This window comes from Xylaria bambusicola (genome assembly GCF_022495145.1).
Source record: "Xylaria bambusicola strain CBS 139988 unplaced genomic scaffold F5B22scaffold_1, whole genome shotgun sequence".
In the NCBI taxonomy this organism is placed as follows: Eukaryota; Fungi; Ascomycota; class Sordariomycetes; order Xylariales; family Xylariaceae; genus Xylaria; species Xylaria bambusicola.
Window position 1 is genome coordinate 2,189,893 of NW_025953554.1, and position 21,053 is coordinate 2,210,945.

The 21,053-nt window shown below is 48.3% G+C and overlaps 6 protein-coding genes across 6 annotated transcripts; 2 read left to right on the forward strand and 4 right to left on the reverse strand.

Moving 5' to 3' along the window:
- Positions 1 to 757: 757 nt before the first annotated feature.
- F5B22DRAFT_641269 (glutathione-dependent formaldehyde-activating enzyme) lies at positions 758 to 1,372 on the forward strand (the record flags this gene model as incomplete). Its single annotated transcript, XM_047977968.1, has 4 exons — positions 758 to 875; positions 949 to 1,157; positions 1,219 to 1,275; positions 1,346 to 1,372. 4 exons carry the CDS (start codon positions 758 to 760, stop codon positions 1,370 to 1,372), a joined length of 411 nt encoding a protein of 136 aa, XP_047836689.1.
- A 1,479-nt stretch (positions 1,373 to 2,851) lies between these two features.
- F5B22DRAFT_30418 (HET-domain-containing protein) lies at positions 2,852 to 5,341 on the reverse strand. The gene is made up of 2 exons (XM_047970557.1): positions 3,872 to 5,341; positions 2,852 to 3,800 (listed from the first exon to the last, which is right to left on the reverse strand). The coding sequence occupies exons 1-2, from the start codon at positions 5,225 to 5,227 to the stop codon at positions 2,949 to 2,951; spliced, it is 2,208 nt and encodes a 735-aa protein (XP_047836690.1). The 5' UTR covers positions 5,228 to 5,341; the 3' UTR covers positions 2,852 to 2,948.
- Positions 5,342 to 5,483: 142 nt separating this feature from the next.
- Positions 5,484 to 7,612, reverse strand: F5B22DRAFT_584534 (uncharacterized protein). The gene has a single exon (XM_047973433.1). It carries the CDS (start codon positions 7,307 to 7,309, stop codon positions 5,975 to 5,977), a length of 1,335 nt encoding a protein of 444 aa, XP_047836691.1. The 5' UTR covers positions 7,310 to 7,612; the 3' UTR covers positions 5,484 to 5,974.
- Positions 7,613 to 8,938: 1,326 nt separating this feature from the next.
- Positions 8,939 to 12,881, reverse strand: F5B22DRAFT_641272 (thiamine pyrophosphate enzyme, N-terminal TPP binding domain-containing protein; the record flags this gene model as incomplete). Its single annotated transcript, XM_047977969.1, has 5 exons — positions 8,939 to 9,228; positions 9,362 to 10,826; positions 10,882 to 10,921; positions 12,175 to 12,493; positions 12,554 to 12,881. 5 exons carry the CDS (start codon positions 12,879 to 12,881, stop codon positions 8,939 to 8,941), a joined length of 2,442 nt encoding a protein of 813 aa, XP_047836692.1.
- A 700-nt stretch (positions 12,882 to 13,581) lies between these two features.
- On the forward strand, positions 13,582 to 17,547 carry F5B22DRAFT_30513 (phosphoribosyl transferase domain protein). The gene has a single exon (XM_047970569.1). The coding sequence runs from the start codon at positions 13,934 to 13,936 to the stop codon at positions 17,372 to 17,374; it is 3,441 nt and encodes a 1,146-aa protein (XP_047836693.1). The 5' UTR covers positions 13,582 to 13,933; the 3' UTR covers positions 17,375 to 17,547.
- Positions 17,548 to 18,406: 859 nt separating this feature from the next.
- On the reverse strand, positions 18,407 to 19,962 carry F5B22DRAFT_584548 (carbohydrate esterase family 5 protein). The gene is made up of 3 exons (XM_047973434.1): positions 19,729 to 19,962; positions 19,085 to 19,661; positions 18,407 to 19,029 (listed from the first exon to the last, which is right to left on the reverse strand). Exons 2-3 carry the CDS (start codon positions 19,524 to 19,526, stop codon positions 18,770 to 18,772), a joined length of 702 nt encoding a protein of 233 aa, XP_047836694.1. The 5' UTR covers positions 19,527 to 19,661; positions 19,729 to 19,962; the 3' UTR covers positions 18,407 to 18,769.
- Positions 19,963 to 21,053: the final 1,091 nt, after the last annotated feature.

Here is a 21,053-nt window from a genome sequence, read left to right on the forward strand (position 1 = left end):
TTATTCATCCTGCCTATTCTTGCTAGTTAAGTTAGCTTTACTATAGGTAGCCTTTAGCCGACCCCTTGTCCTCACACTGACGTAACAGCGCGCATAACAATCACATAACAATCAGAGCATCTTACCCCACCATGGAATCGAAATCATGAAAGCCCCGCGTCGCGCGAGCCCAAGATTCGGCAGCTCTGCTGTCCCTGACCCATTTTCGTGGAGCTACATACAGTAACACACCCACCTCCCAGACCTTCCCCGGCTGGCATGTACTCGCATGTGGTGGACGGGAGCCCTTGCTGACTGCACACCGCACGTTGGTGAAGTTACTATGCTGACGCCGCTTGGTGGGATCTGCTCTGCATGTCAGACACCTTCCACTGCACTACCTACCTAGGCCGGTCCCTTTTTCCTTTGTCTTTGTCCCCTCTCAAGCCCCTACAGTGGTACTGTGTACCATGTTGAGAGGCGTGAGAGGGAGAAGAAGAGGAGCAGGAGGGGGAAAGACGACTGTTCGCCGTACTCGGGCAGCTCTCTGGTGGAACTGATATGATAGGACTCTCCTCCCATGGCACGCACAGTAGTATGCATTAGGTCAGAATGCTGCTATACGTGGATGAATCCTTCAGTTGACGCCCCGTCTCCGGGAGCCAGTACTTAAGACGAGGGGAGACCCCTCTCTCGTAGCCGCCGACTCTTCTCTCTCTTATTCCTCACGCTCAAACAACACCACTTCAAGCCAGATCATTCTTCCACATCATCCAAAATGGGTCTCTCAGGTCACTGCCTTTGCGGCGCTGTCAAGTACACCGTCGACATGGACCCCTTGAACGTCGCCTACGACCACTGTGACGACTGCCAGCGCCAGACTGGTTCCACCTACTGTATGTCGAGGCCGCACCCTGGCAATGAATACCGCACACACAAATCGTGTCGACTGACCAATTGACCCTACAGCTCTCGTCGCCGTCGTCCTCAAGGACAAGCTGAACATATCTGGCCCCACCAAGAGCTACGCTGGTACCGGTTCCTCCGGCAAGCCCGTCCACCGTGTCTTCTGCGGTGACTGCGGCTCCCCCATCTACCACGACCCTGAAGCGGCTCCCCCGATCATCGCCCTCAAGGCCGGTACCCTCTCGGTCGAGGACAAGCGGGCCCTCAAGCCTGTAAGCACATCTGATATGAAGGTTGAATCGCTTTAACTTAGCTAACCAATGACGATAACAGGCTGCCGAGATCTGGTGTGTCAGCAAGCTTCCTTTCATGACCGAGAAGCTCGAGAACGTGAGTAGCATCGCCTGACAACCTTCCACTGTTCATCCTAACCGAAGCTTGCTAACCATGACTGGCATAGGCCTTCGACCACATGCCCCCTCACTAATCCTCTAGTCTATCGAGTGGATAAGAGGCGGGAACGACGTGATGATGCAAATGAAAAAGTAAAAATAAATAAATAAATGAAACAGGACGGGGCAATAGACTTCATATGTTTCGGCTTATACTGGTGGTAGATAGTTCAATGAAAACTCATCCAACCCCATCACATCTAGGGCATATTCTTCGTACTTTCCGAACCTATGTGATCAAATGTAGCCACGCCGGAGTCGAAGGACGACTACCCGTATATGAACAAGCACCAATCTGCCCAGGCTTGAGTGTGGCACCGTGGGCTTTGATGGGCTTGCAGAGACAATGCTTCCGAAGTGACCAAGTGCGAGAAATCTGAAAAACTTGTGTCAGAGTATACTATCCAAGCCGAAAAACGCTCAAGAATAAGCAGCGATAAATAGGCCACAATGAGTCGTTCTAGGCAGCAACATAAGCTAGAGGGGGGAAATAAGTATTGTTGAAAAAAACAGACTGGTTACAGGATGGGCGGCAGGTCATTCATGAGATGTCGTCAAAATGAGGCTCCATCCTTACCTAAGAAACCACGATCCCGCCCCGTACCCCATAGATTAGGGCTGACGGGAGGGTAAGGTAAGAAATAGCGACTGCCTTCTTGGCCACGGGGGGGTTTTATGCACATGGGCGTTCGACGTGTGGATAGGGGAGCCACCGCGTCTTCCTCGTCGGGAATCACGACATCTTAGCTCATACTGAAGTGATCTAGATCAGATGGGGGGTCCCATTCTATCTACGGAAGCGGCCGCACCAGCGCAACCGGATTGACGATGATTGGCGTGTGCCTGGGAGAGTTGGGTGGGAAGGGCCATCAAGGTTCTTGTTCGTGGTGGAGGAGGGTGGACGCGTGACCACCGATTGTGTCTGTTTCTCTGTCATGCCTTGGAGCCTGCTGTCCTTGGCAGAGGAGAACGCTGATTAATATACTCTAGGCCGAAATTTCAAGTCGCGGGGATCCATCCTCTATTTTCTTCTGTGTTTGGGAGCAGTTGTTTTGTCTTACGCTGTATAGGGTTTCCACAGCGAGAGCTGTGTGCTTAGGTAAAGAGCGGGCCTTTCTTTCTTTCTTTCAATTTTTCCCTTTTTTTCTGTCCCTTAATTACCTACATTATGCCCTTTCCCCCTTCGCCACGAGCCCGCTTCTCCTTAGCGGCTGTATTAATTATGAAGTAGAGTGGCTGGTAACATATATTTGCCTATCTTTTCCCTACATATTGTGTTTTTAGCTTGCCTCGGTACCAATCCAAAGGATAATGACGACCTATCAATCAAGACTGCCAACGATTGCACTAAGGACCCAGAAGGCTCTTGCTCGACGCTCCTAAAGTGTATCCATGGGCAGAACATCACACAGCTCATGGGCGGCCGGAAATAATGCACAAGGAGTAGAAATGAAGTTGACTCTGGGGTTGCTTGTTATATGTTTCTTGAAAACAATGGAACATACATGGATATAAATTCTGAAACTACTATGTATATAAATATTCATGACTGAAGATAGTAACCAATTTTGGCTCTAAGAAACACCTATTGAACTTACCTCATACTCATAGTTATACTAACCTTATATTCAGGCGGGATTCTCCGGACGGAGACCCCTTCCTTGCAGGGAAATGTAAAAAGGCAGGTCCTATCAACCTGCATGTTATTTTTCCATCTTTCGCCTCCTCTACACCAATCATCTCCCCTGACGTATCTCTAACAGGACGTAGTACGAAAGGGATATCACATCCTTCAAACAACACTACCTTGTCTTCAACTTCAGCTCGCTTCGGTGACATGATTATTAACTCGCCCTTTGTAATACACAAACGACGATGATGAAGATTCTTAACGGCTTCCTTATGGAACTTGTGAAACTCGGCGGGTGATTTCGTGTTCATTAATTGTGTTACATCTTCCTTGGAGTTTGACACCGCCTTGATCTGAGACGGCAAGGTTTGCACGTAGCGGAGGTATTCGCGGAAACCAATACGTAAGGCCTCGGTTTCTCGCCCAACCGCTTCATTTGCCTTATCATCAGATGATAGCGTCTCCTGTTGGCTGGGGGCCGTGGAAGTCTCAGACCCCTCGTCTTGTTTCCCTGGTCTCTCCTGCTTTGTTTTTGGCTGCGCGAGGACGTGAAAAAGCTGCTCGAAAACTTCTTCGGGGTCTCTGGGTGTAAGACTATTAAACACCATCGACAGTCCTCTGACAAAAACCTTGTTAAAACGTTGCATGTCGACACCATTTTCAGTCACTTCAAGTGTTTCGAGGACGCTGCTGTTGACCACGCTGATTTCATCCAGAATAATTCCAGAAATATTGAGAGCTGTGCTCTTTTCATCCACCTGAATAAGCGTGAAAGTTCTGCCCCGCCCCCGAGCTGCGTCTAGGGCAACAGGTCGTTCGAGGTTGTCCCAATGCTTTGAAGCGTTAGTTTTTGCTCATAAGAGAGAAACATCATGAGAATAGCAGGCGGATAATCTATTCTTACAGGAACCCAGGAAGCCCATTCGGGCTCGTGGTCGCGAAAGCCAGCTTGCAAAAGCACTTCAACACCTTCATTTCTCTCAATGAATAACTTGGCGAACCTGATCAAAATCTGCTCCTTTGAGTCCCAGGGTGCATAACTGACATGCTGAGTGAACGACGCGCCGTCGGATGTCAAGCCAAGCAGTGCATAAATCTTGTCTCGGGGATCCGCAGCTTCGAAAGTCCCGACTGACGCCAGCTTCTCAATCAGTCTAGGCTGGGACACGCCATCACCACCATATCTTCTCAGTATTCTATCGCGGAACATCTTGGTTGCGTTTGCAGACCCTACTAGTCTGCTCTGAAGAGCGTCCTGGTTATCCTCTTCCGAGGCACACCACGCGGCATTATAACTCATGTTCATGGTGGCACTGTACTCATCTAGGAAATGGTGTGCTATCATGAGCGGCTCCGCAGCCGCCTCTGCATTGCCAAACCAGAAATGGAGATTGTTGCCCAGTAACAGTTCTTGCCAGATCCACATGCGCCTGAAGTACGGCAATGCGAATACATGTCGCCAAGAATCCCAAAGAGGACTGTCCTCTCGTGGTAGTCCAAAACTTTCGAGAAACGGCTGACTTCCACCAAAAGCCCTCAGCATGGTTGCGCTCATAGGTTCATTCGCGTTCCTAATGATCGTCTTTGTCTCTAAATGAGATGTCGAGTTTAACGGTCCGCCATCTCGCGCTTGGTCGGATCCCGCACTTTGTTTCGAAGCTTGATGCTCCCTATAAAGGGTTGCCGCTCGCAAGATCTGAGGGACTAGCAGGTTCAAACTTTTCTGATCCTGGACCGACAAAGGTAAGTAGGCGATGACCTTTTCCGCTTGCTGATAGACTCGCTTCATGAGAGCTAACTGCACTTTCTTCTCTTCGTGGTCACTCTGGTTGATGCAAAGGGCGTCAACCCATAAGCTGCGCCCTTTGTGCGGTAACCGGAGCGAGCGCAGCAGCGAATAGAGGTTTTTAGTTATAGGGATTGCATTATCGCCACCGACCCAGATTTGATCATGAAGGTCACCCCAAACATAGGAGAGCGCTTCGTATGGCTGGAAAGGATGGCATCGGGGCTGCTGAGGCGTAGAGTCGGCGCCCATGTCAATGTTTTTCGGAAACCCCGAACCATTCTCGCCATTTACGAACGTATTTTCAACTAGGGTTGGAGTAGAACCTGGAAACGCCTTGTGATCGAAGTCCAGATCTGAGATTAAAAAACTGAAGGAGAGATCGCTGTCACCTGGTTTACCGGGTGCAAGAACAAGGATGCGGATTGAGGTAGGGTTGGGAAGAGGCCAATAGGTCAAGTCTGGTGAAGACATTTTTTTTTTCCCGAAGATGGGCGGCCGTTCATAATATCGGTCAATTACTTTAAAGCCAGAAATCTAACCCCTCTATGGAAAAGTACTTGATTATTATATATAAAAGAGGAAGGAAGTGTGCCTTGAGCTATTAATAACACACCTACCTAGGTCTGAAACGATCCGCAGCTACCTATATGCAGTCTCCGCATAAATAGTCGCCTCCGCCTACCTAGTTCTAGACCCCAATCTTGAACCTGGCTATAAACATTTTGCATGTAAATGTTGAAGTGTTAGTATGGAAGCCTCCAGGACTAAAGGTGATGGATATTCACAGCCCCAACCTCCGTACAAGTGGCACTCGAATATTAGCTTGGATCTACCTAAGCTTCTTTGGCTGTGCACTCCCCGAGTGAATTAGAGTAGTATTGAGTACCCAACATATCACATGCAATGTTTCCAGCAAGTGTGTCTACGACTTAGGTAGTATCTATATTATGTCCCAGAAAGATCAATCCTGAACGCCTAGCCCCCTTGCTGACTCATCCGGCCCTTATCCCATGCTCCCACTAATCCCTGTGCCTACACTACTTCAGTATTGTGACATATAGAGACAACAAATTCTATGTAAGACAGCTGTATTGAAAAAGAAAAAGAGGAGGAAGGGAGGAAGGAGGGAAGGGAAGCAAAACGAATGAAAAGGGAAGAAGCAAAATTTCCCCATTTTACGAGTACATCAGGCTTCCGTAAAATTTAAAATGGAATTGATCAATCCCAAGCTGGCAGTTTCGGAGACTGCTGTTCTATCCATAGAGAACTCTCTTCTGGCGGAGTATTTGGGACTGTTGGATCGGCCGCAGTTGCATGAAGGTTATAGCTGGGAAGCATCGATCTTGGGCAGAGTCTCCGACGACGATTAGCGAACCGTGTCCTGTCATATTTCGTTTCTGACCTTCTTTCCTTCTCCCTCCACCATTCTTCCTCGTCTGGACGCAACCTTCCTGGGAAAAATTCGGGCAATAAGGCTTCACCGCACCCTGCATGTGTCACCTCCAGGTCCATTAATCCATCCATAGTTTTGTATGTTGAGATGGTATCTAATAACTTCAGAGGCAAGTTGCGGCTTTTCGGCTCGCGAGTAAGATCCGCAAGCATGACATTGTGTACCCAGCCCATCGTCCCAATAACAATGAGACACCATGTGTGGCTCCGAATCCCAGCAAGCGATGTTAGTATTAGAAACCAGCCGACAGCTTCCAATATGCACACGCACTGAGTTATCAGGAAGCCAATAGGGCGGCCCAAAAACGTCTTTGCATCTCTGCCTCTTTGATCCGATCGAGGGACAGACATGGCTTTCAATTTTGACCAGATTCTCGTAGTTCTAGGGGAACCCATTGTAGCAAGTTCCTCAAGATCGAGACAACGTCCTTCCCCCTTAATGATCATAATGTCTCGCGATCCATTTCCACCAGTAAGAGCGAAGACTTTTTTCGAAGACTGGTTGCTCGGCATCTTTTCAGCCCACCATTGGGGCAATGAGCCCATCACGAGGCTTAAAAACGTGCCGAATCCCGTGATCGCAAGAATCCCCCACTCGTTTCCCTGCGTCCGGATAGTTGGAATCGCTGCAATTACAAGTTGAGCTACCATGACAACGCCCCCCAGGAGGTGTCGCGTGTTGTACTGGAAGGACAGCGTCCCTCTCTGATTGACGGGCATGGCCTCGAAGATTGCGATACGAATTGCACTGTCATTAAACAAGTCGTTCTTGGACATTGACTCTTCGTGGTCCCTCAAAATGCGGCCGATCAGCCAGTTCTTATTAACACGGTAATATCCAGAGTCCAGATTAAACACCTTGACGGGGTAGTCGGTGAGTGATAACAGTCTGCCCTCGCCGAATGTATCCTTGAGGCTAGAAAGCGCGTAGGCAACCCAGCCGAAGGAGAAGCAGACCGGTGTTAACAGCTTGCCCGTTGATTGAGCGAACGCCTCTCGGATGACATTTCCGCCAACAAACATTAGTACAATTGCCACCGCTACACTCGGATTCGCCCACTCCCGTGCAAGCTCAGTGCCTGTATCAGTCAGAACATCCATGGGGGGAGTTTGCGGATTGTTGACGATAATACTGTCACTCCAAGGTGTCTTCTATGTCAAGTCTGGTTGTGGTAAAATCATCTTGAAGTAGTGGTCACTGGTAAAGGTCGGGTACAATCATGTGATTGCGTTTTATATTGGGCCGCAACGAAACAACCAGCGGGTGTCAAACCCCTTTGTGTAAAATGGGACAAACAAAAGTATGGATCATACGCCTAGTTGTGGACTCCTACGTCTACCAGTAGACTGAGGCGAACACGGATGGCGGAAAACCGAACTTTGAGAGGATAAGTAGGCACAAGCCCAAAGAAGTGGAATTTTCGCCTGACAGATTCTAGGCCCGGTGCAGCCTCCCTTTAATGGCTAATCCATGTATGATTGAGGCAAGGAGGGATGGTGTGCCTATCAATGGGACCAACACACCCCAAGGCAGAATCGAAGGGAGAATGAGAGGCACACCATGGGCTAATCAGCCATCAACCACCAGTCCACGCCGCCATCGGTTAGATTCACATAGCCACTAGAAATGGCCACATGCATGTCAGATCTTGACTGAGTCGAGTTGGGGGTCTCAATAATATCGCCATAATATGCACTATAGTTACAGTGCGTGTCTTAATGGGCAATAGAGAAGTGGGCGTGTCGACAAAGGTCTGACAAGGTCATGATCTTAACCCAGGGAAACTGCAGTCAGCATGCAATTGTAATTATGGGTGACAGCAGAGGTTACCTTGCCACGCCCATTTCGGCCTCCTTTCCATCACGGGGAACCAGATTTCTCACTTTAATCCTGGCGATTCTGTGGATTGTATGACTTATCATGGCTGCTGGAATCAGAGAAAACACGTGGTTCCACCTATCTATCTCATCTTGTCGGCCAAAAGAGCAGGATGCGCAACACAAACTTCCTAACAAGGATAAGTTAATACAAGAGAAGTTGGTCTCTAGTAGATGCTCTTCGGTATAAAACGCCACTTTAAGTTGACATTGGAGTTGATGTTTCTGTCAGATATAAGCGATGGCATGCAATTGGGTTGAAAAATTTGTTGTCTTGATTCATCTGTTCCCGTATGTGTCCTCTAGTAGTGACCGCGTCTGTAGGTAGAAATGTATGGGGGCCCCTGCCATCCTGACAGAGGTCCGTCATTGAATACCCCTTCAGTCAATATACCGAATAAGCTTATATCCCTTATATCTGACAACTAGAGTGTGCAATCGGCCTGGGAGGCCGAGGAAGAGCGAGTTGTCAGAATTGATGGGTTAATTTGGATGGATTGGTGCGGGCTAAATGAACCAGGGGGCGAGCAGGGACTGCTCAGAGAGACAGCAAGACGCGCTCTTAATAACAATACACACACTTCTGAACCTCCAATTATCTGGCTCGCTTATTCTGGCACGAGTCTTCCAGGTCACAACCTGCATAGCTTGAGGTGGGGTGGGTGGTAGGGATGTAAGTAGGTATATTGCATTGCTTGCACTATTATTTCGAAACTGATGAGCTACGCGAAGGGCTTGCTTCAGGCTCCATGGACTGGTGAAGTTGGTTGAATTGATCTATCATCTATCAGGCGTTCCTTCCGTACTCATCATCTTGACGCTCTTAATCTTGATACAACTCAACATGTATACCTACATCAAGACCTCGACCAGCATCCCTTTTTCTTCGTCTCCTACCCTAGAGCTCGCGAGCTTCAGTGCTTCTCTCATTTCTCCCACAGTCCGTACCCGTACTCCGTGCATCCATGCCTCCGACTTGTCTTGGATATTGTCCCAGTCAATCTCCGAACCAGTTGCAGCCTCAGCTAGAGCAGCATAATTGGGGGTTGGACGAAACGAGACGTTGATCTCATCATCCGACGCTATCGTAGTCAGGCCTTCAGGATACACAAGCTCGGTAGAGTTTCGAGGAGCCTTCCAGCCTAGGTGTGGAAGAAGAAGCGTTAGTGACGCCTCTAGGGGGGAGAATGGATGCTGGCAAATGATCCCCCCTGTTCTGACAAACTCGACAAGCACAAAAGAACAAGATAAGTTTGAAACCACAACGCGACTCACCGCCATTGTTCAAGATCACCGTCAGAACTGGGATCTTATATTTGCTGGCAACCCATAACGCGCTTGACGGTGCAGCACACATGAAGCTTCCGTCCCCAACAATCTGGCAGACCAGATTCGGCTTACTACCTATGTCATGCTTCATGTCTTCCAGTGCCATCTTTACACCCAGGCATGCACCGTTACTCCAACCAATTCCGGTCCCGCCGCAGTTGATCCAGCTTCCCGGCCGATCAGGCTGTAGCTGATCGTTGAGTGCCTGGGCTGAAGTCACAGCTTCAACGACGAAGGTTGTTGAGCCTGGTAGAATTGATTTCAGAAGGTTGCCAACATTGTGTGCATCCAGTTGATCGCCGTCATCTAAATGAAGTCGGGAGGATATGTCGGCTAAATGATTTTGATGCGCTGCTGCACGTGCTGTCTTGCGAGCCTCGAATTTCTTGTCCTGGAGTGAAGCAATGAGTGAGCTACTGCGTTTGATATAATCGCCCAATTGCGCGAGGGCCGTGTAACAGTCCGCTTTCCAGCGCCCATGAGCCGGGAAGAAGGAGACCGAAATTTGTTGATTTAGGGGATCAACGTCCACGTGGTATATCTTTGCATTTTGGGGTGGAGGGTTGCGTGACGGAATATAGGGCACATCACAGTCGAGCACTAAAATGACATCGGCATCTTTTGTGCAATCGTGCGTACTGAAACGCGAGCCTTCAGACGCAATGTGCGAAAAAGGAAAACACATATCACTCCCACCTGTATCGTGTACACGTATTCCTGGAATGATGTCAGCTAGCGCGACGAGCAATTCTGGGGTTCGCCGATCTCTTCCAGAATATCCTGTGATTATGAGTGGTCTTTCAGCCTGGACTAATGCTGCAGCAATATCGCGAACGGCATCTGATGGGAGTGCACTTGGTCCAATAGGCACCCACCGATCCTGTTGTAGCGAATACTGCCCAATCTCTTGAGCAAGAACTTCTCGTGAACCTGTGAGATATACCGGCCCCTTGGGTGCGGAGTTTGCAAACTGCAACGCACGCCCAATAGTCTGTTTGATGTTGAGTCCTGTACGAACTTCACCTGTATACCTACAAAACTGCTTTACAATAGCTGCCTGATCATGAGGGTTCTGCAGCCAATGCATATATTCTGTCCGAGATCCCAGAAACTCTCCGGACTCTGTATATGGGCACAATCCCGCAAAAATCAAGATTGGAACACGACCGACGCTTGCATTGTGGACGCCCTGCCCAAGAGCTTGCGTACCAACATCAACATGCACGAGAACGGCTTGCGGTCTGCCTGTGACTCGGGCATACCCATCAGCCATAGAGATGGCAATGACTTCGGAAGGACAGGTAATGACTCTAGGCCATCGGTTGGGGCGCTCCCTCTTCCCTCTCACGATCGCTTCAATTATTGAAGGATGATCGGACCCAACATTAACAAAGCAAGTCGTTATTCCCGCCTTTGAAACAGTGAGTGCCAGAATACTCACAAGGTCACGACATATTAAAACATACCTCCCAGAGCCCCTCAAACAGAGCGAATGCAGTCGTGTATCTATTGTGCACGTCAATATTGTTTTTAATGCAATTCACAGAACTTTGAAATGAGTACTCGCCCTTCAGAAGCATATTGGGAATTTAATATGTTAGGACATTGAGGAGGTTTAGAGTAGCTATGATTAGCTCTTCTTGAGGGGCCGTGTGTTATGGCTGAGGGGCCTCTGAATAATCGGCACGACGTAACTTGGGCGAAGAGCTTGTGCGAAGAATTGGAATACAGTCTCCGATAAGTACCTACGGTCGGCACAGAACTTACACGCGGGAGAAGAGATCCCCGAAAGGTCATTGTGAGTGCCTGGACTGCAGCAGGCATTTTGCGGGCAATCGTAATGAGAATAGCAAGGAAAACAGGCATTTCTGCGAATTGTACTGTTAGTTCTGTCGGCGTTTAGAGACCCCGAATTGCCGTTATTGTTAATGTGCGATTAAACACGCTGGGGTCCCAACGAAACCCTGCCTCCAGCTTACGACCTAAGGCCTAAATCCGTACAAGAGTGCCAGGGATGTGATCTACCCTGAAGCATTTCCTGAGTGTCATAATCTCCGCAAGCTAGCAATCCGTGTTGATTAGCATGGTTCTGCTGCGTGAAGCGAAATCAAAAAGCGAGGTCGAACCCGCAGTTGCCGGGTTACCTTTAAGTATCTGTCATCTGCAGCTATATTTTGTCAATTGTATACCACTAAATCTAGCATGTTACGCCTTGTAGCTGTTTCCCCCACTCGATGATTAGATTACAAGTGAAACGAGGTGCGAAAATGTTCTCCTTCCCAGGCCCATCGAGCGTGCTGTGCAGCATAGTTCTGCGTCCGCCGTGTCGTTAGCGGATTGAGAAACCAGAGCCTGCCTGGGTTGTCATGAATAAGAACACAAGAAAATTCGAGGCGCTTGAGAGCGTTTGGCTGGGCCCTAAATACGTGAAGATATAGATCGGCTTGCTCTCACGCACCTCAGAATAAGACGTATATGCGATATCCTGGACTGTAACATTCGGAGTGTTCAAGGATAGCTGACACTCTACACACGCCTTACATTGAAAATTTCTATGAACATTTGTATTCTAGGGGAGTTGTAATAGTACAGATAATTTACAGAAAGTAAACATAAAGGATCACTCAGCCAGTACACCTCGAATCCCGTCCGAAAACAAAAGATGTGAATATAAGATATGAAACCACGACAGATACTTGGATGGTGCAGGACCGGCATTTGGTCTGCAAACCACACAAGAAAATGTGATATTCACAAACTCTTCGACTTCCGTAGCTTGCTTCACTTCATGCCGACTCACTTCGAATCGATGAGATCCTACTAAGCCTAATCCCTTACCGCCATACGCGATCTCTACGAATGCGTGCGGTGGCTTGGCGTGTTGAGTGTAATCACTGGGGAGCTGATCTCGATGGGGGTTCACCAAACTAGAATCAAGGACTAGGAAACTGCCAAATAGCAGCGACGCAAAGGGTGGCGTCGATTTCGGAGATATAGACGATGTATCCCATATGTCTGGGCCCACTGATAAATCTGGAATGCTATTTTGTGACCGAGTAGCTATGTTCTTCTTGATGGCTGAAGAACATATTCAGAGTTAGCGAACCATTAGGACATAAGTAGAGGGCGTATACATACCTAGGATGTCTGTCAACCTGAACGGGGCGATATGCAGAAACACCCTCTCCGGAGTAAACGCGCCGCCGCAAAAGAATCCCTTCGTGAAGCGGGCTAGGATCTCTTCGTCGCTAATGTTACTTCCGAGCCGTTTCGCCGGGATTGAGAAACTATAATTCTCTTGGATACCATGATGATGTCGTCCGGGGGCCACGACTGATATGGCAAATGAATCCTTGTGAGTGGGACTGGCTTTAGGCTCATAGTAAGGTCGGTGAAAAGGCAAAATTTGAGTGGAGATGGCAAACGCCGCGGCAGTACAGCCAATCACAAACTTGCTGATTGCCATAGACTTTATTATTAAGCGCGTAGAAGTGTAGATAAAAGCACATATAAAGGAAGACAAGACAAGAGAAATGTTTGGTTTTATACTGCTACTGTGACAATTCGAGTCATAGCGGGGCTTTCCAAGGCGTCATGTTACCAAGCGGAAATTACCGCAAAAGTTGGCTTATATTTCGACGGCTGACTCACCCCTTAACCGTCAATTTCCGACGGCTGACCCGGCACAACATGATTGTCGAAGCAAGATCGCGAATCAATTTAACAACGGCAGTTTAAATTGACCGCATATTCATTATTCATGAGTCCTATTCTTCATTCAATAGTGGTTGATGAATATTGTCGTGTTCTGGCTAAGCAATTGGTCAGCTATGGACTCAGGATAATCTTAATGGTAGTTTTCTGGCACTCAGATGATTGCTATCATGAAAAGTAACTTTAGTGGCAGCTCCCTCCACAGGTTGCAAGAAGAAATGATTCAGAGAAAAAACCGTAGCTGTCACTCGGTGATATTTACTGGCCCAGGTGCGTATCTTGATATAAGCTCCAACGTGATCGCGTTAACCGTGTAGAATGGCTTCTAATGGCTCTGAAAGTGGTACAAGCGTTAGTTTATATCTCGAGGAGGTTTTGAATCAATTAGGACGGCTTCAATCCACAACCTATGGGCCCAATGGCTATCAATATGGGAATTTGACATGTCAAGTTCCGTAATCTCTTCTCATAGTTACGGATAGTGACAGTGTAAGGGAACAATCTGGAATGGTTACCTTGGGGTGCAAAAGAGCGCTTGAACTTCTAGGAAGATGCGTCGGTGACATAAAGGTACATAGGTAGGTAATTACTCTGTTGCCTGCGCAGAGATTGCACAGTTCAAAGACTTCTGGGTTCTCTGTGTTTCTATAACAAACATCTATTTGAGCTTTCGCTGTTTGCTACCTAATACTAGGCAATCTACACAAGCTTAGCTTTATTGCTTACATTGGACAAATGTCAAGATCGCAACACCATCACTAAAGCCGGTTGTCAATATTGCGAATCACACGCATATCAAACGTTATGGCGAGCCTAGAGTTTCTCAAAGACGCTCTTAGGCAAAAGGCCGCCATGCAACCACTCTCTGAAGCCCAGTACAGTATTGGCTTCGATATGTTACGGCGAGGCTCAGGAGCGTACCAGGAGTTCATCATCCCCCAGTTAGGTCGGCTTTTGACTCCGCTCTTCAGCTCGCGTAGTCAGATTTCGGTGTTAGAAATCGGCTCCGGCCCAGAGAGCGTACTTGAGGGTCTATCTAGACGCATGAGGGAGAAGATTACATATTATTCCGCGTATGAACCCAATAGCTTGTTTGCTTCGAACTTGGAAGAAGGATTACTCTCTGCCTCAAAGAAAGAAGCCGCACTGCCTTGTCTTAAAAGCGCAGCAACCATTCATCGAGCGCCATTCACCTTGACTAGCGACAAACCTCACGACCATAAATTTGATGTCGTTTTGTTCTGCCACAGCATGTATGGCATGCACCCTCACCATAAGTACGTCGAACAAGCACTTGATCTACTTGACCAGGATCTAGAAGGTCCAATGGTTGTGGTCATCCATCGGCAGGGGACCCTAGATCTCGGCGGATTAGTGTGTCATCGAACGGCTTCTTTCCCTACTGGAGTTGTTCGAGTAGCAGATGAAGACCACGAAATAGATCAGTTTGCATCCTTCATCACCGGTTTTACGATGCAAGGTTCGGATATAGACGAAGTTGTCCGGGTCGAGCGGCGAAAGGCATGCCGTGCCTTAGGTCGTCGTGAGGAACATCGTCCAAATGAAATCGTATTTAGTGCTCCTGAAGTCATGATGAGCTTCACTCGCCACGCAGCCTCCTTGCCGGAACTAGCAGCACTTGTGCCACTGGCAAACGGGGACGTGTCAGTCAAAAACAGAGAAGCTCGTCTCCATCGCCCTTCAGCTATTGTTCAACCAAAGGACATTCAACACATTCAGCATTGCGTTCGATGGGCCGTGAAACACGGCGTTGGTCTCACAGTCTTGGGAGGGGGTCATAGTGTCAATTGCCTCGCTCCGGGAGTGGTAGCGATTGACATGAGCTCGTTTGATCGCGTTCATATTCTTTCGGCCGAGGAAAATAAGCAAATTAAGAGTTCGGATTTCGATCACTTTGTTCTAGTTGAGTCTGGCTGCAAAACTGAGCAAATCATCCGCACGACTATGGCAGCGGGATTAACAGTACCATTGGGATCGCGGCCGAGTATTGGCGCGGGACTGTGGCTACAAGGCGGCATTGGCCATTTAGCTAATTTGCACGGACTCGCCTGTGATGCTATCGTCGGGGCCGTGCTCGTGAGTGTCGACTCTGGTCGCATCCTCTTGGTTGGCCATGTACCCGCGGCTTATCGTCCAGCTAGAGCTGTTCGCTTGGAGAATGAGGCAGACGAAATCGACCTGCTGTGGGCCATCAAAGGCGCTGGGACTAACTTTGGTGTGGTTATCAGCGTAGTTTTCAAAGCTTTTGCTGCTCGAAATTACCGTATCCGACACTTGACGAGACCGATGCGCAATTTATCCGAGTCACAGAACCAACTCGAGTCAGTTGAACAACTCTGCCAAATATCTACTCAGGAAACTCATCGGGACTATTCTATAGATGCGCATATCTACTGGGAGGCCGGTCAATTACAGATTGGCATGACTATATTCGATTCATTCGTCTCGGCACCCCATCTCCCAACCCCCCATTTCAAACCAAATAGGATTTTTGAGTCGGAGTCGGAAGTATCTTCTAGAATAGTGAACGGAATTAGTTTATTTGAGGCGGAGATGCATATGTCAGTAATGCATAGTGGGCATGCTGGCGGCAAAACATCTTCGTTCAAACGATGCTTGTTCTTGAAGGAAATCGGCAAAGAACCTATCTCTAAGATTTTGGTGGAAGCTATCAAGACACGTCCCTCCCCGCTTTGTTATATCCATCTATTGCAAGGTGGTGGTGCTATCACCGATGTTGCTGCTGACGCGACTGCTTTCGGCTGCCGAGACTTCAGCTTTGCCTGCATTGTCACAGGGGTCTGGCTTCGCGAACAAGATGGGACACGAGTCGCTCAAGAAACAGTAAGATGGGTCTATGAAGTTGTCAGAGACTTGTTACCACTAAGCACTGGTGTGTACGGTGCTGACCTAGGACCTGATCCCCGGGATGCAGTTCTCGCGACTAAAGCATTCGGCGGCAATCTACCTAGATTGGAGCGACTGAAGACAAAGTTTGACCCATACAACGTACTGCGTTATGCTTGCCCGCTCAAGGCACCAATCGTGATGAGAGTTATTGTTCTCGTGACTGGCGATGACTGTGCTGGCAAGGACTATTGCGCCGACCACTGGGCCTTGACCTTGAATAGCAAATATGGACATCCTTTTACTGGTTTTACGGCGCGTGTAATTAGCATCAGCGACGAGACCAAGAAGGCATATGCTTCTACTACCGGTGCCAATCTGGATCTCCTGCTCCATGACCGCAGCTATAAAGAGGAACATCGACCAAGCTTAACAGCGTTTTTTCAAGAACAATTACGAGAAAGCCCACAGTTGCGAGAGGAGCACTTTCTAAACGTAGTACACAGCGCAGAAAATGTGAACTTACTTTTCATCACTGGTATGAGAGATGACGCCCCTGTTGCAAACTTGTCGTACTTGGTTCCGAATAGCAGACTTCTTGATATTCGAGTCGAAGCAAGTGAGGCAACACGATGCCTTCGCCGGGGCGAGGAGGGCATCATGAATAATGGCAGCGAACGGTCCGATTTCACTGCTTCAAACTATCGACCTAGTCTCATTTTCAGAAATGATATGGACGGAGGGGAAGCGGCAACAAGATTCGCAGAGCGTTATCTATGTCCTCTTTTCGATAACGATTTGCAGATATTAGCCGATATGATGCCCAGAATTCTCGATCATCCACGCCAGGGGGTCGACTTCTGCCATGTGCTCGACATACCTCAAAAGCCAGGGGGTTTGGATCTGTGTACGTCTTTGCTACGAACTCATTATACAGGCGACTGGGACAGCGTTGGAGCAGTAGTCAGTTGTGAAGCCGGTGGCTGGGTCTTTGCGGCACCCCTCGCGGCAAAGGTCAACAAACCTCTGGCGTTAATTCGCGAAGATGGGAAGCTACCACCGCCAACAGTTTCGGTCGCCAAATCCTCGTCGCACATCTCATCTTCGATATCTGATAATTCGCAACAGAAGAGAATTGAAATGGGCAGAGACACGGTTCCAAAGGGTGCCCCGGTTGTGGTGATAGACGACGTCCTTGCAACTGGCGAGACACTTTGTGCAGTCCTAGAGCTGCTAATCAAGACGAAAATTGATCTTGGGGACATCACGGTTATGGTTATTGTCGAGTTCCCGTACCATCGTGGGCGATATTTGTTGCGTGAGCGCGGTTTTGGCAGAGTCAAAGTCCAGAGCCTATTAGTCTACGGTGGCGCCTAGGGAAGAAGAGGTTAGGTCCTCTCAAGTTCACAACAGAGGCATCTTCGTAGAACTTGGGCATAGACTACTTGGAGTGCAAGCCAGGTGTTGACCTCGGTGCACATGAATGCTGCACGGGGACTAAAGTGTCAAGCGCTTGGGCTATATTACTAGGAGGATAAAATCAACGAGAGAGCCGAGATAAAATAGTCATTCGGCTAAATGTATGATAGAACTGGCAAAGGTCGCAGATAGAACAAGATGCGAAGTTCACGAGCCTAATACTAGCACTAGTAAATCATAAGAGAAAGGAAGAAATCTTTCATGTAATAAATACGTGAATTTTAAAAGACGACTTTAGGTAAGGGGGTTAAAACTTCCTAAGACTGTAATTATCGTAATCAGGTGGAGATATAACAATAATGTTCCTTCTTTTTTACACATTAACCGCCAGTCACGAAGCTTTTGAGATGCCTCCTTTCGTCCATATGTTATCTCGGGCTTGTATAGATCGACCGATTGCGGAACACATGTTCGTGGGCACTTACCAGGAGTCCGATATTGCTAATTGTAGGTGCCAACACAGGGCCTTGCGATATATTAGCTAACCTGGTTCAAGAATTAAAGAAGTGGTGCTTGAAGAGGGAACCCTTTCCTAAAAAGCTACCGTGAAATATTTGCTAAAAATGTGATTGCCGTTGGTTCTACTTAGATCGTTTAATAGAGCACTTGGAGGGTGTAATAGCCCAATTTATATGGACTGTTGTGAATTGGTTCAGGCTGTCCTGTTATTCTGTTATGGCTGCACATCATATTAGTTTCATGTTTACACCGTGCATCTAACAATAAATAGCAAAATTTATACGCCAGTACTCCGTACGTGTGGCAGCCGATTATAACTAGCATTGTGAGCTTTGAAAGGCCGACGAGCACATCCCTAGCTCGACCATCAGCCTCAATTCTCACATCTATAAGTACGCGGTTTACGATCGGCCTAGGTCTCTAGAGGAGCTGACGGCTCACACAACAGCCTACTACACAATATACACACTGAGCTACCTTTGCATTACAACCTAATTAGACCGTGAGGCCCTCATACTATGAGCATGATTTACCACCCTTTGTTGAACTCCATTCTAGTAGTCGTACCTAAACTGTATAACCAGACGACCGGTAGCTGTAACGGCCCAATAACTGCACATTCAGCTCCGCTCATAATAATCATACTTTTATAATCATATTCTCAATAAATCATCCGATATAACATCCCAAGCCATTGAACAACCAAATCCCATCATATGAAGAAGTTGTTCAAAGTATATACAAGAGACACCGCGCTTCCAGGTCATAGTAACATGTCCCTCATTACATCACACAACCAAATTTCATGATTAACTACCAGATTGCCATCTCCCCTTAAGCCATCGAAACGATAAAGTCGGTAGCAGCCTGGGCAAAGGTAGGCACCTCAGAATAATGGACATCCAATGAGCTGCCGGTAGCGCAGAAGGTATCGTGATCGAGACAAAACATTCGCAGAACGCTGCTGTAGGTCCTCAACAACTCGAGGCTGTCACCACCTCGAGAGAAGATACCATTCTTAGTAGCCGTGCCTACATCTATGGGGGAAACCCCGGCGGTAAATGTAGGGTCGCCAAAGGTAACGACGGCTTTGACTTATGGAGTTGTCAGTATTACCTTACTATACGATGAGAAATCGTTTTGACATACTGTAGCTTCTGTAGTCCTCAGTGATCGGATCGGGCTTCAGCACGCCGCCAGCGAGGGTGTCAGTCATGACGTTGCCTCCCTGACTGTAACCCAGCAGCACAATGCGGCTTGATGCGCCGCAAGCAGCCACGTAGTCCTGGATCTTCTCGATAGTGTCGTCAATACCCCTGTACACAGAGACAGGGTACGTTCCATCATCGTAGATGGCCGCCGGGTAGTCTACGGCGATGCTGGCGGAACCTGGGACGAGGGTCTTGACGGCATCGGTGATCTGGACTAGGGGTCCCTCCCCCGGGTCCTCGTTCGACCCGCGAGCAGCTATCATGTACAACCCAGAGACGCAGGTAACTGCTGCTGCCCGCGTCTCGTTCAACGGGACGGCGAAAGGGGCAGCGGCAGCCATCGTGGCCAGACCCAAGCTGAGGACCGTAGGACGCATCATGTTGATATTCTTGGGGAGGCGAGGTGTACACTGGAATAGCTCACTCGAGGGATGGCAAAGGGATGAGAGAAAAAGCTCATCCTGCTCCTTATCCAGGGGGCAGATCTGATACTTATATCTTCGTCATGTTTCATCCTGGGTGCTGTTAGGCTAAGTCACAACATTGTTGAACTGACACCTGCTAAAGTCAGGTTAAGCTCACCCCAATTCCAACCATTTGCGCACGAGGACATGCTTGTTTCAGCCGAATATAGCGATTCGTAGGTTCCTAAGCGCGGAATGACCCTGACCACTTTACCCTTGAGAGGATTCAGACCTTCTGTTCTTCGAATAGCTCTGTTTCTCTGTGCTTATTTCCCTCTCACGATAACGACCAGCTCACGCCCAACATTTCCTGTGTAATTCCGCACAAGCCCCTCCCTGCCCCCGCCCCAGCCGCCCTATTACAGCTAATGTTACCCATCATACTACCTACACCATGCGCGGCTGATATTCCATTTCTTCAAGAATGAAGATAGGCCGCTGATCGGACGCAAACGGGTCTTCTGCACAGGCTTGAGTTGCGGGATTGGGAAGATGCCAAGAGGCCCACAAAGCTTAATCGAGGTGGTTGAAGGATCCGCACACGTTAAGCAGCTTCGTAATGCCGATCCTTGGACTGGACCTGAAACGTGGACAACCTGATCTGTAAGCTCGTCTACTGATAGGTAGGGCGAGCATCGCGCACATGCACGATCTCGCGCAATCCACATAACCCACGCTCAAATCACGCTGACCGAAGCGGTTTGAAGCGTATGATGTACCCTTGTCTATCCGCTATCGACGACGAACGACTAACCACTAACAGCAGCTGTCGGGCCTCGGGAGACCCTGACAGATACGTTTGTCCCTACGCTATTCTTGGCTGTCGATCAGTTCACGATGGTAACGCGTAAATGGGACGGTCATATACATGTCTAAACTTTTCGGAATAGATGCTACTGCCCTACTTTGAGAGCGCTTCATAGGTACTATCTGAGAAACGCACATCCCGCTTGACGAAAATTATTGTAATTAGGCTTAGTAGACATCCTTCTCTCGATCAAAACAGCTAGCTTTGAGGTGCAAGAGGCGAAAGAGGCATAGGAACTGTGGTCAGTCAGTCATTCTTCGGCGCACCATTAACCTCGATACGGAAGGTGTGCAACTCAACGGGATTGACGAATAAAATGCGCTCGAAAGTCGGGCCAAGAGACGAAAATTGTTGAGATCTTCAACAATTTGATGAACAATGCATTTGTTCACATCTAACGGCGATCAACGAAAGCACGGAATCAAACCGCCGTCTCTCTCTCTCGGCAGACTCGAGGGTGGTTTTGTACCATTGCATGTGCCTTTTCCATATGTCTTTGACTGCTTTGAAAGGTCATCTTTGCTTCATCGGGCGATTCTAAGTAGGTATCTAGAGCGATAATCACCAAACCACCTTCCTTCTTAGAACCTTTCTGCATGTAGTGTAGTTATTAAGAATCGTTGGTATAATACATG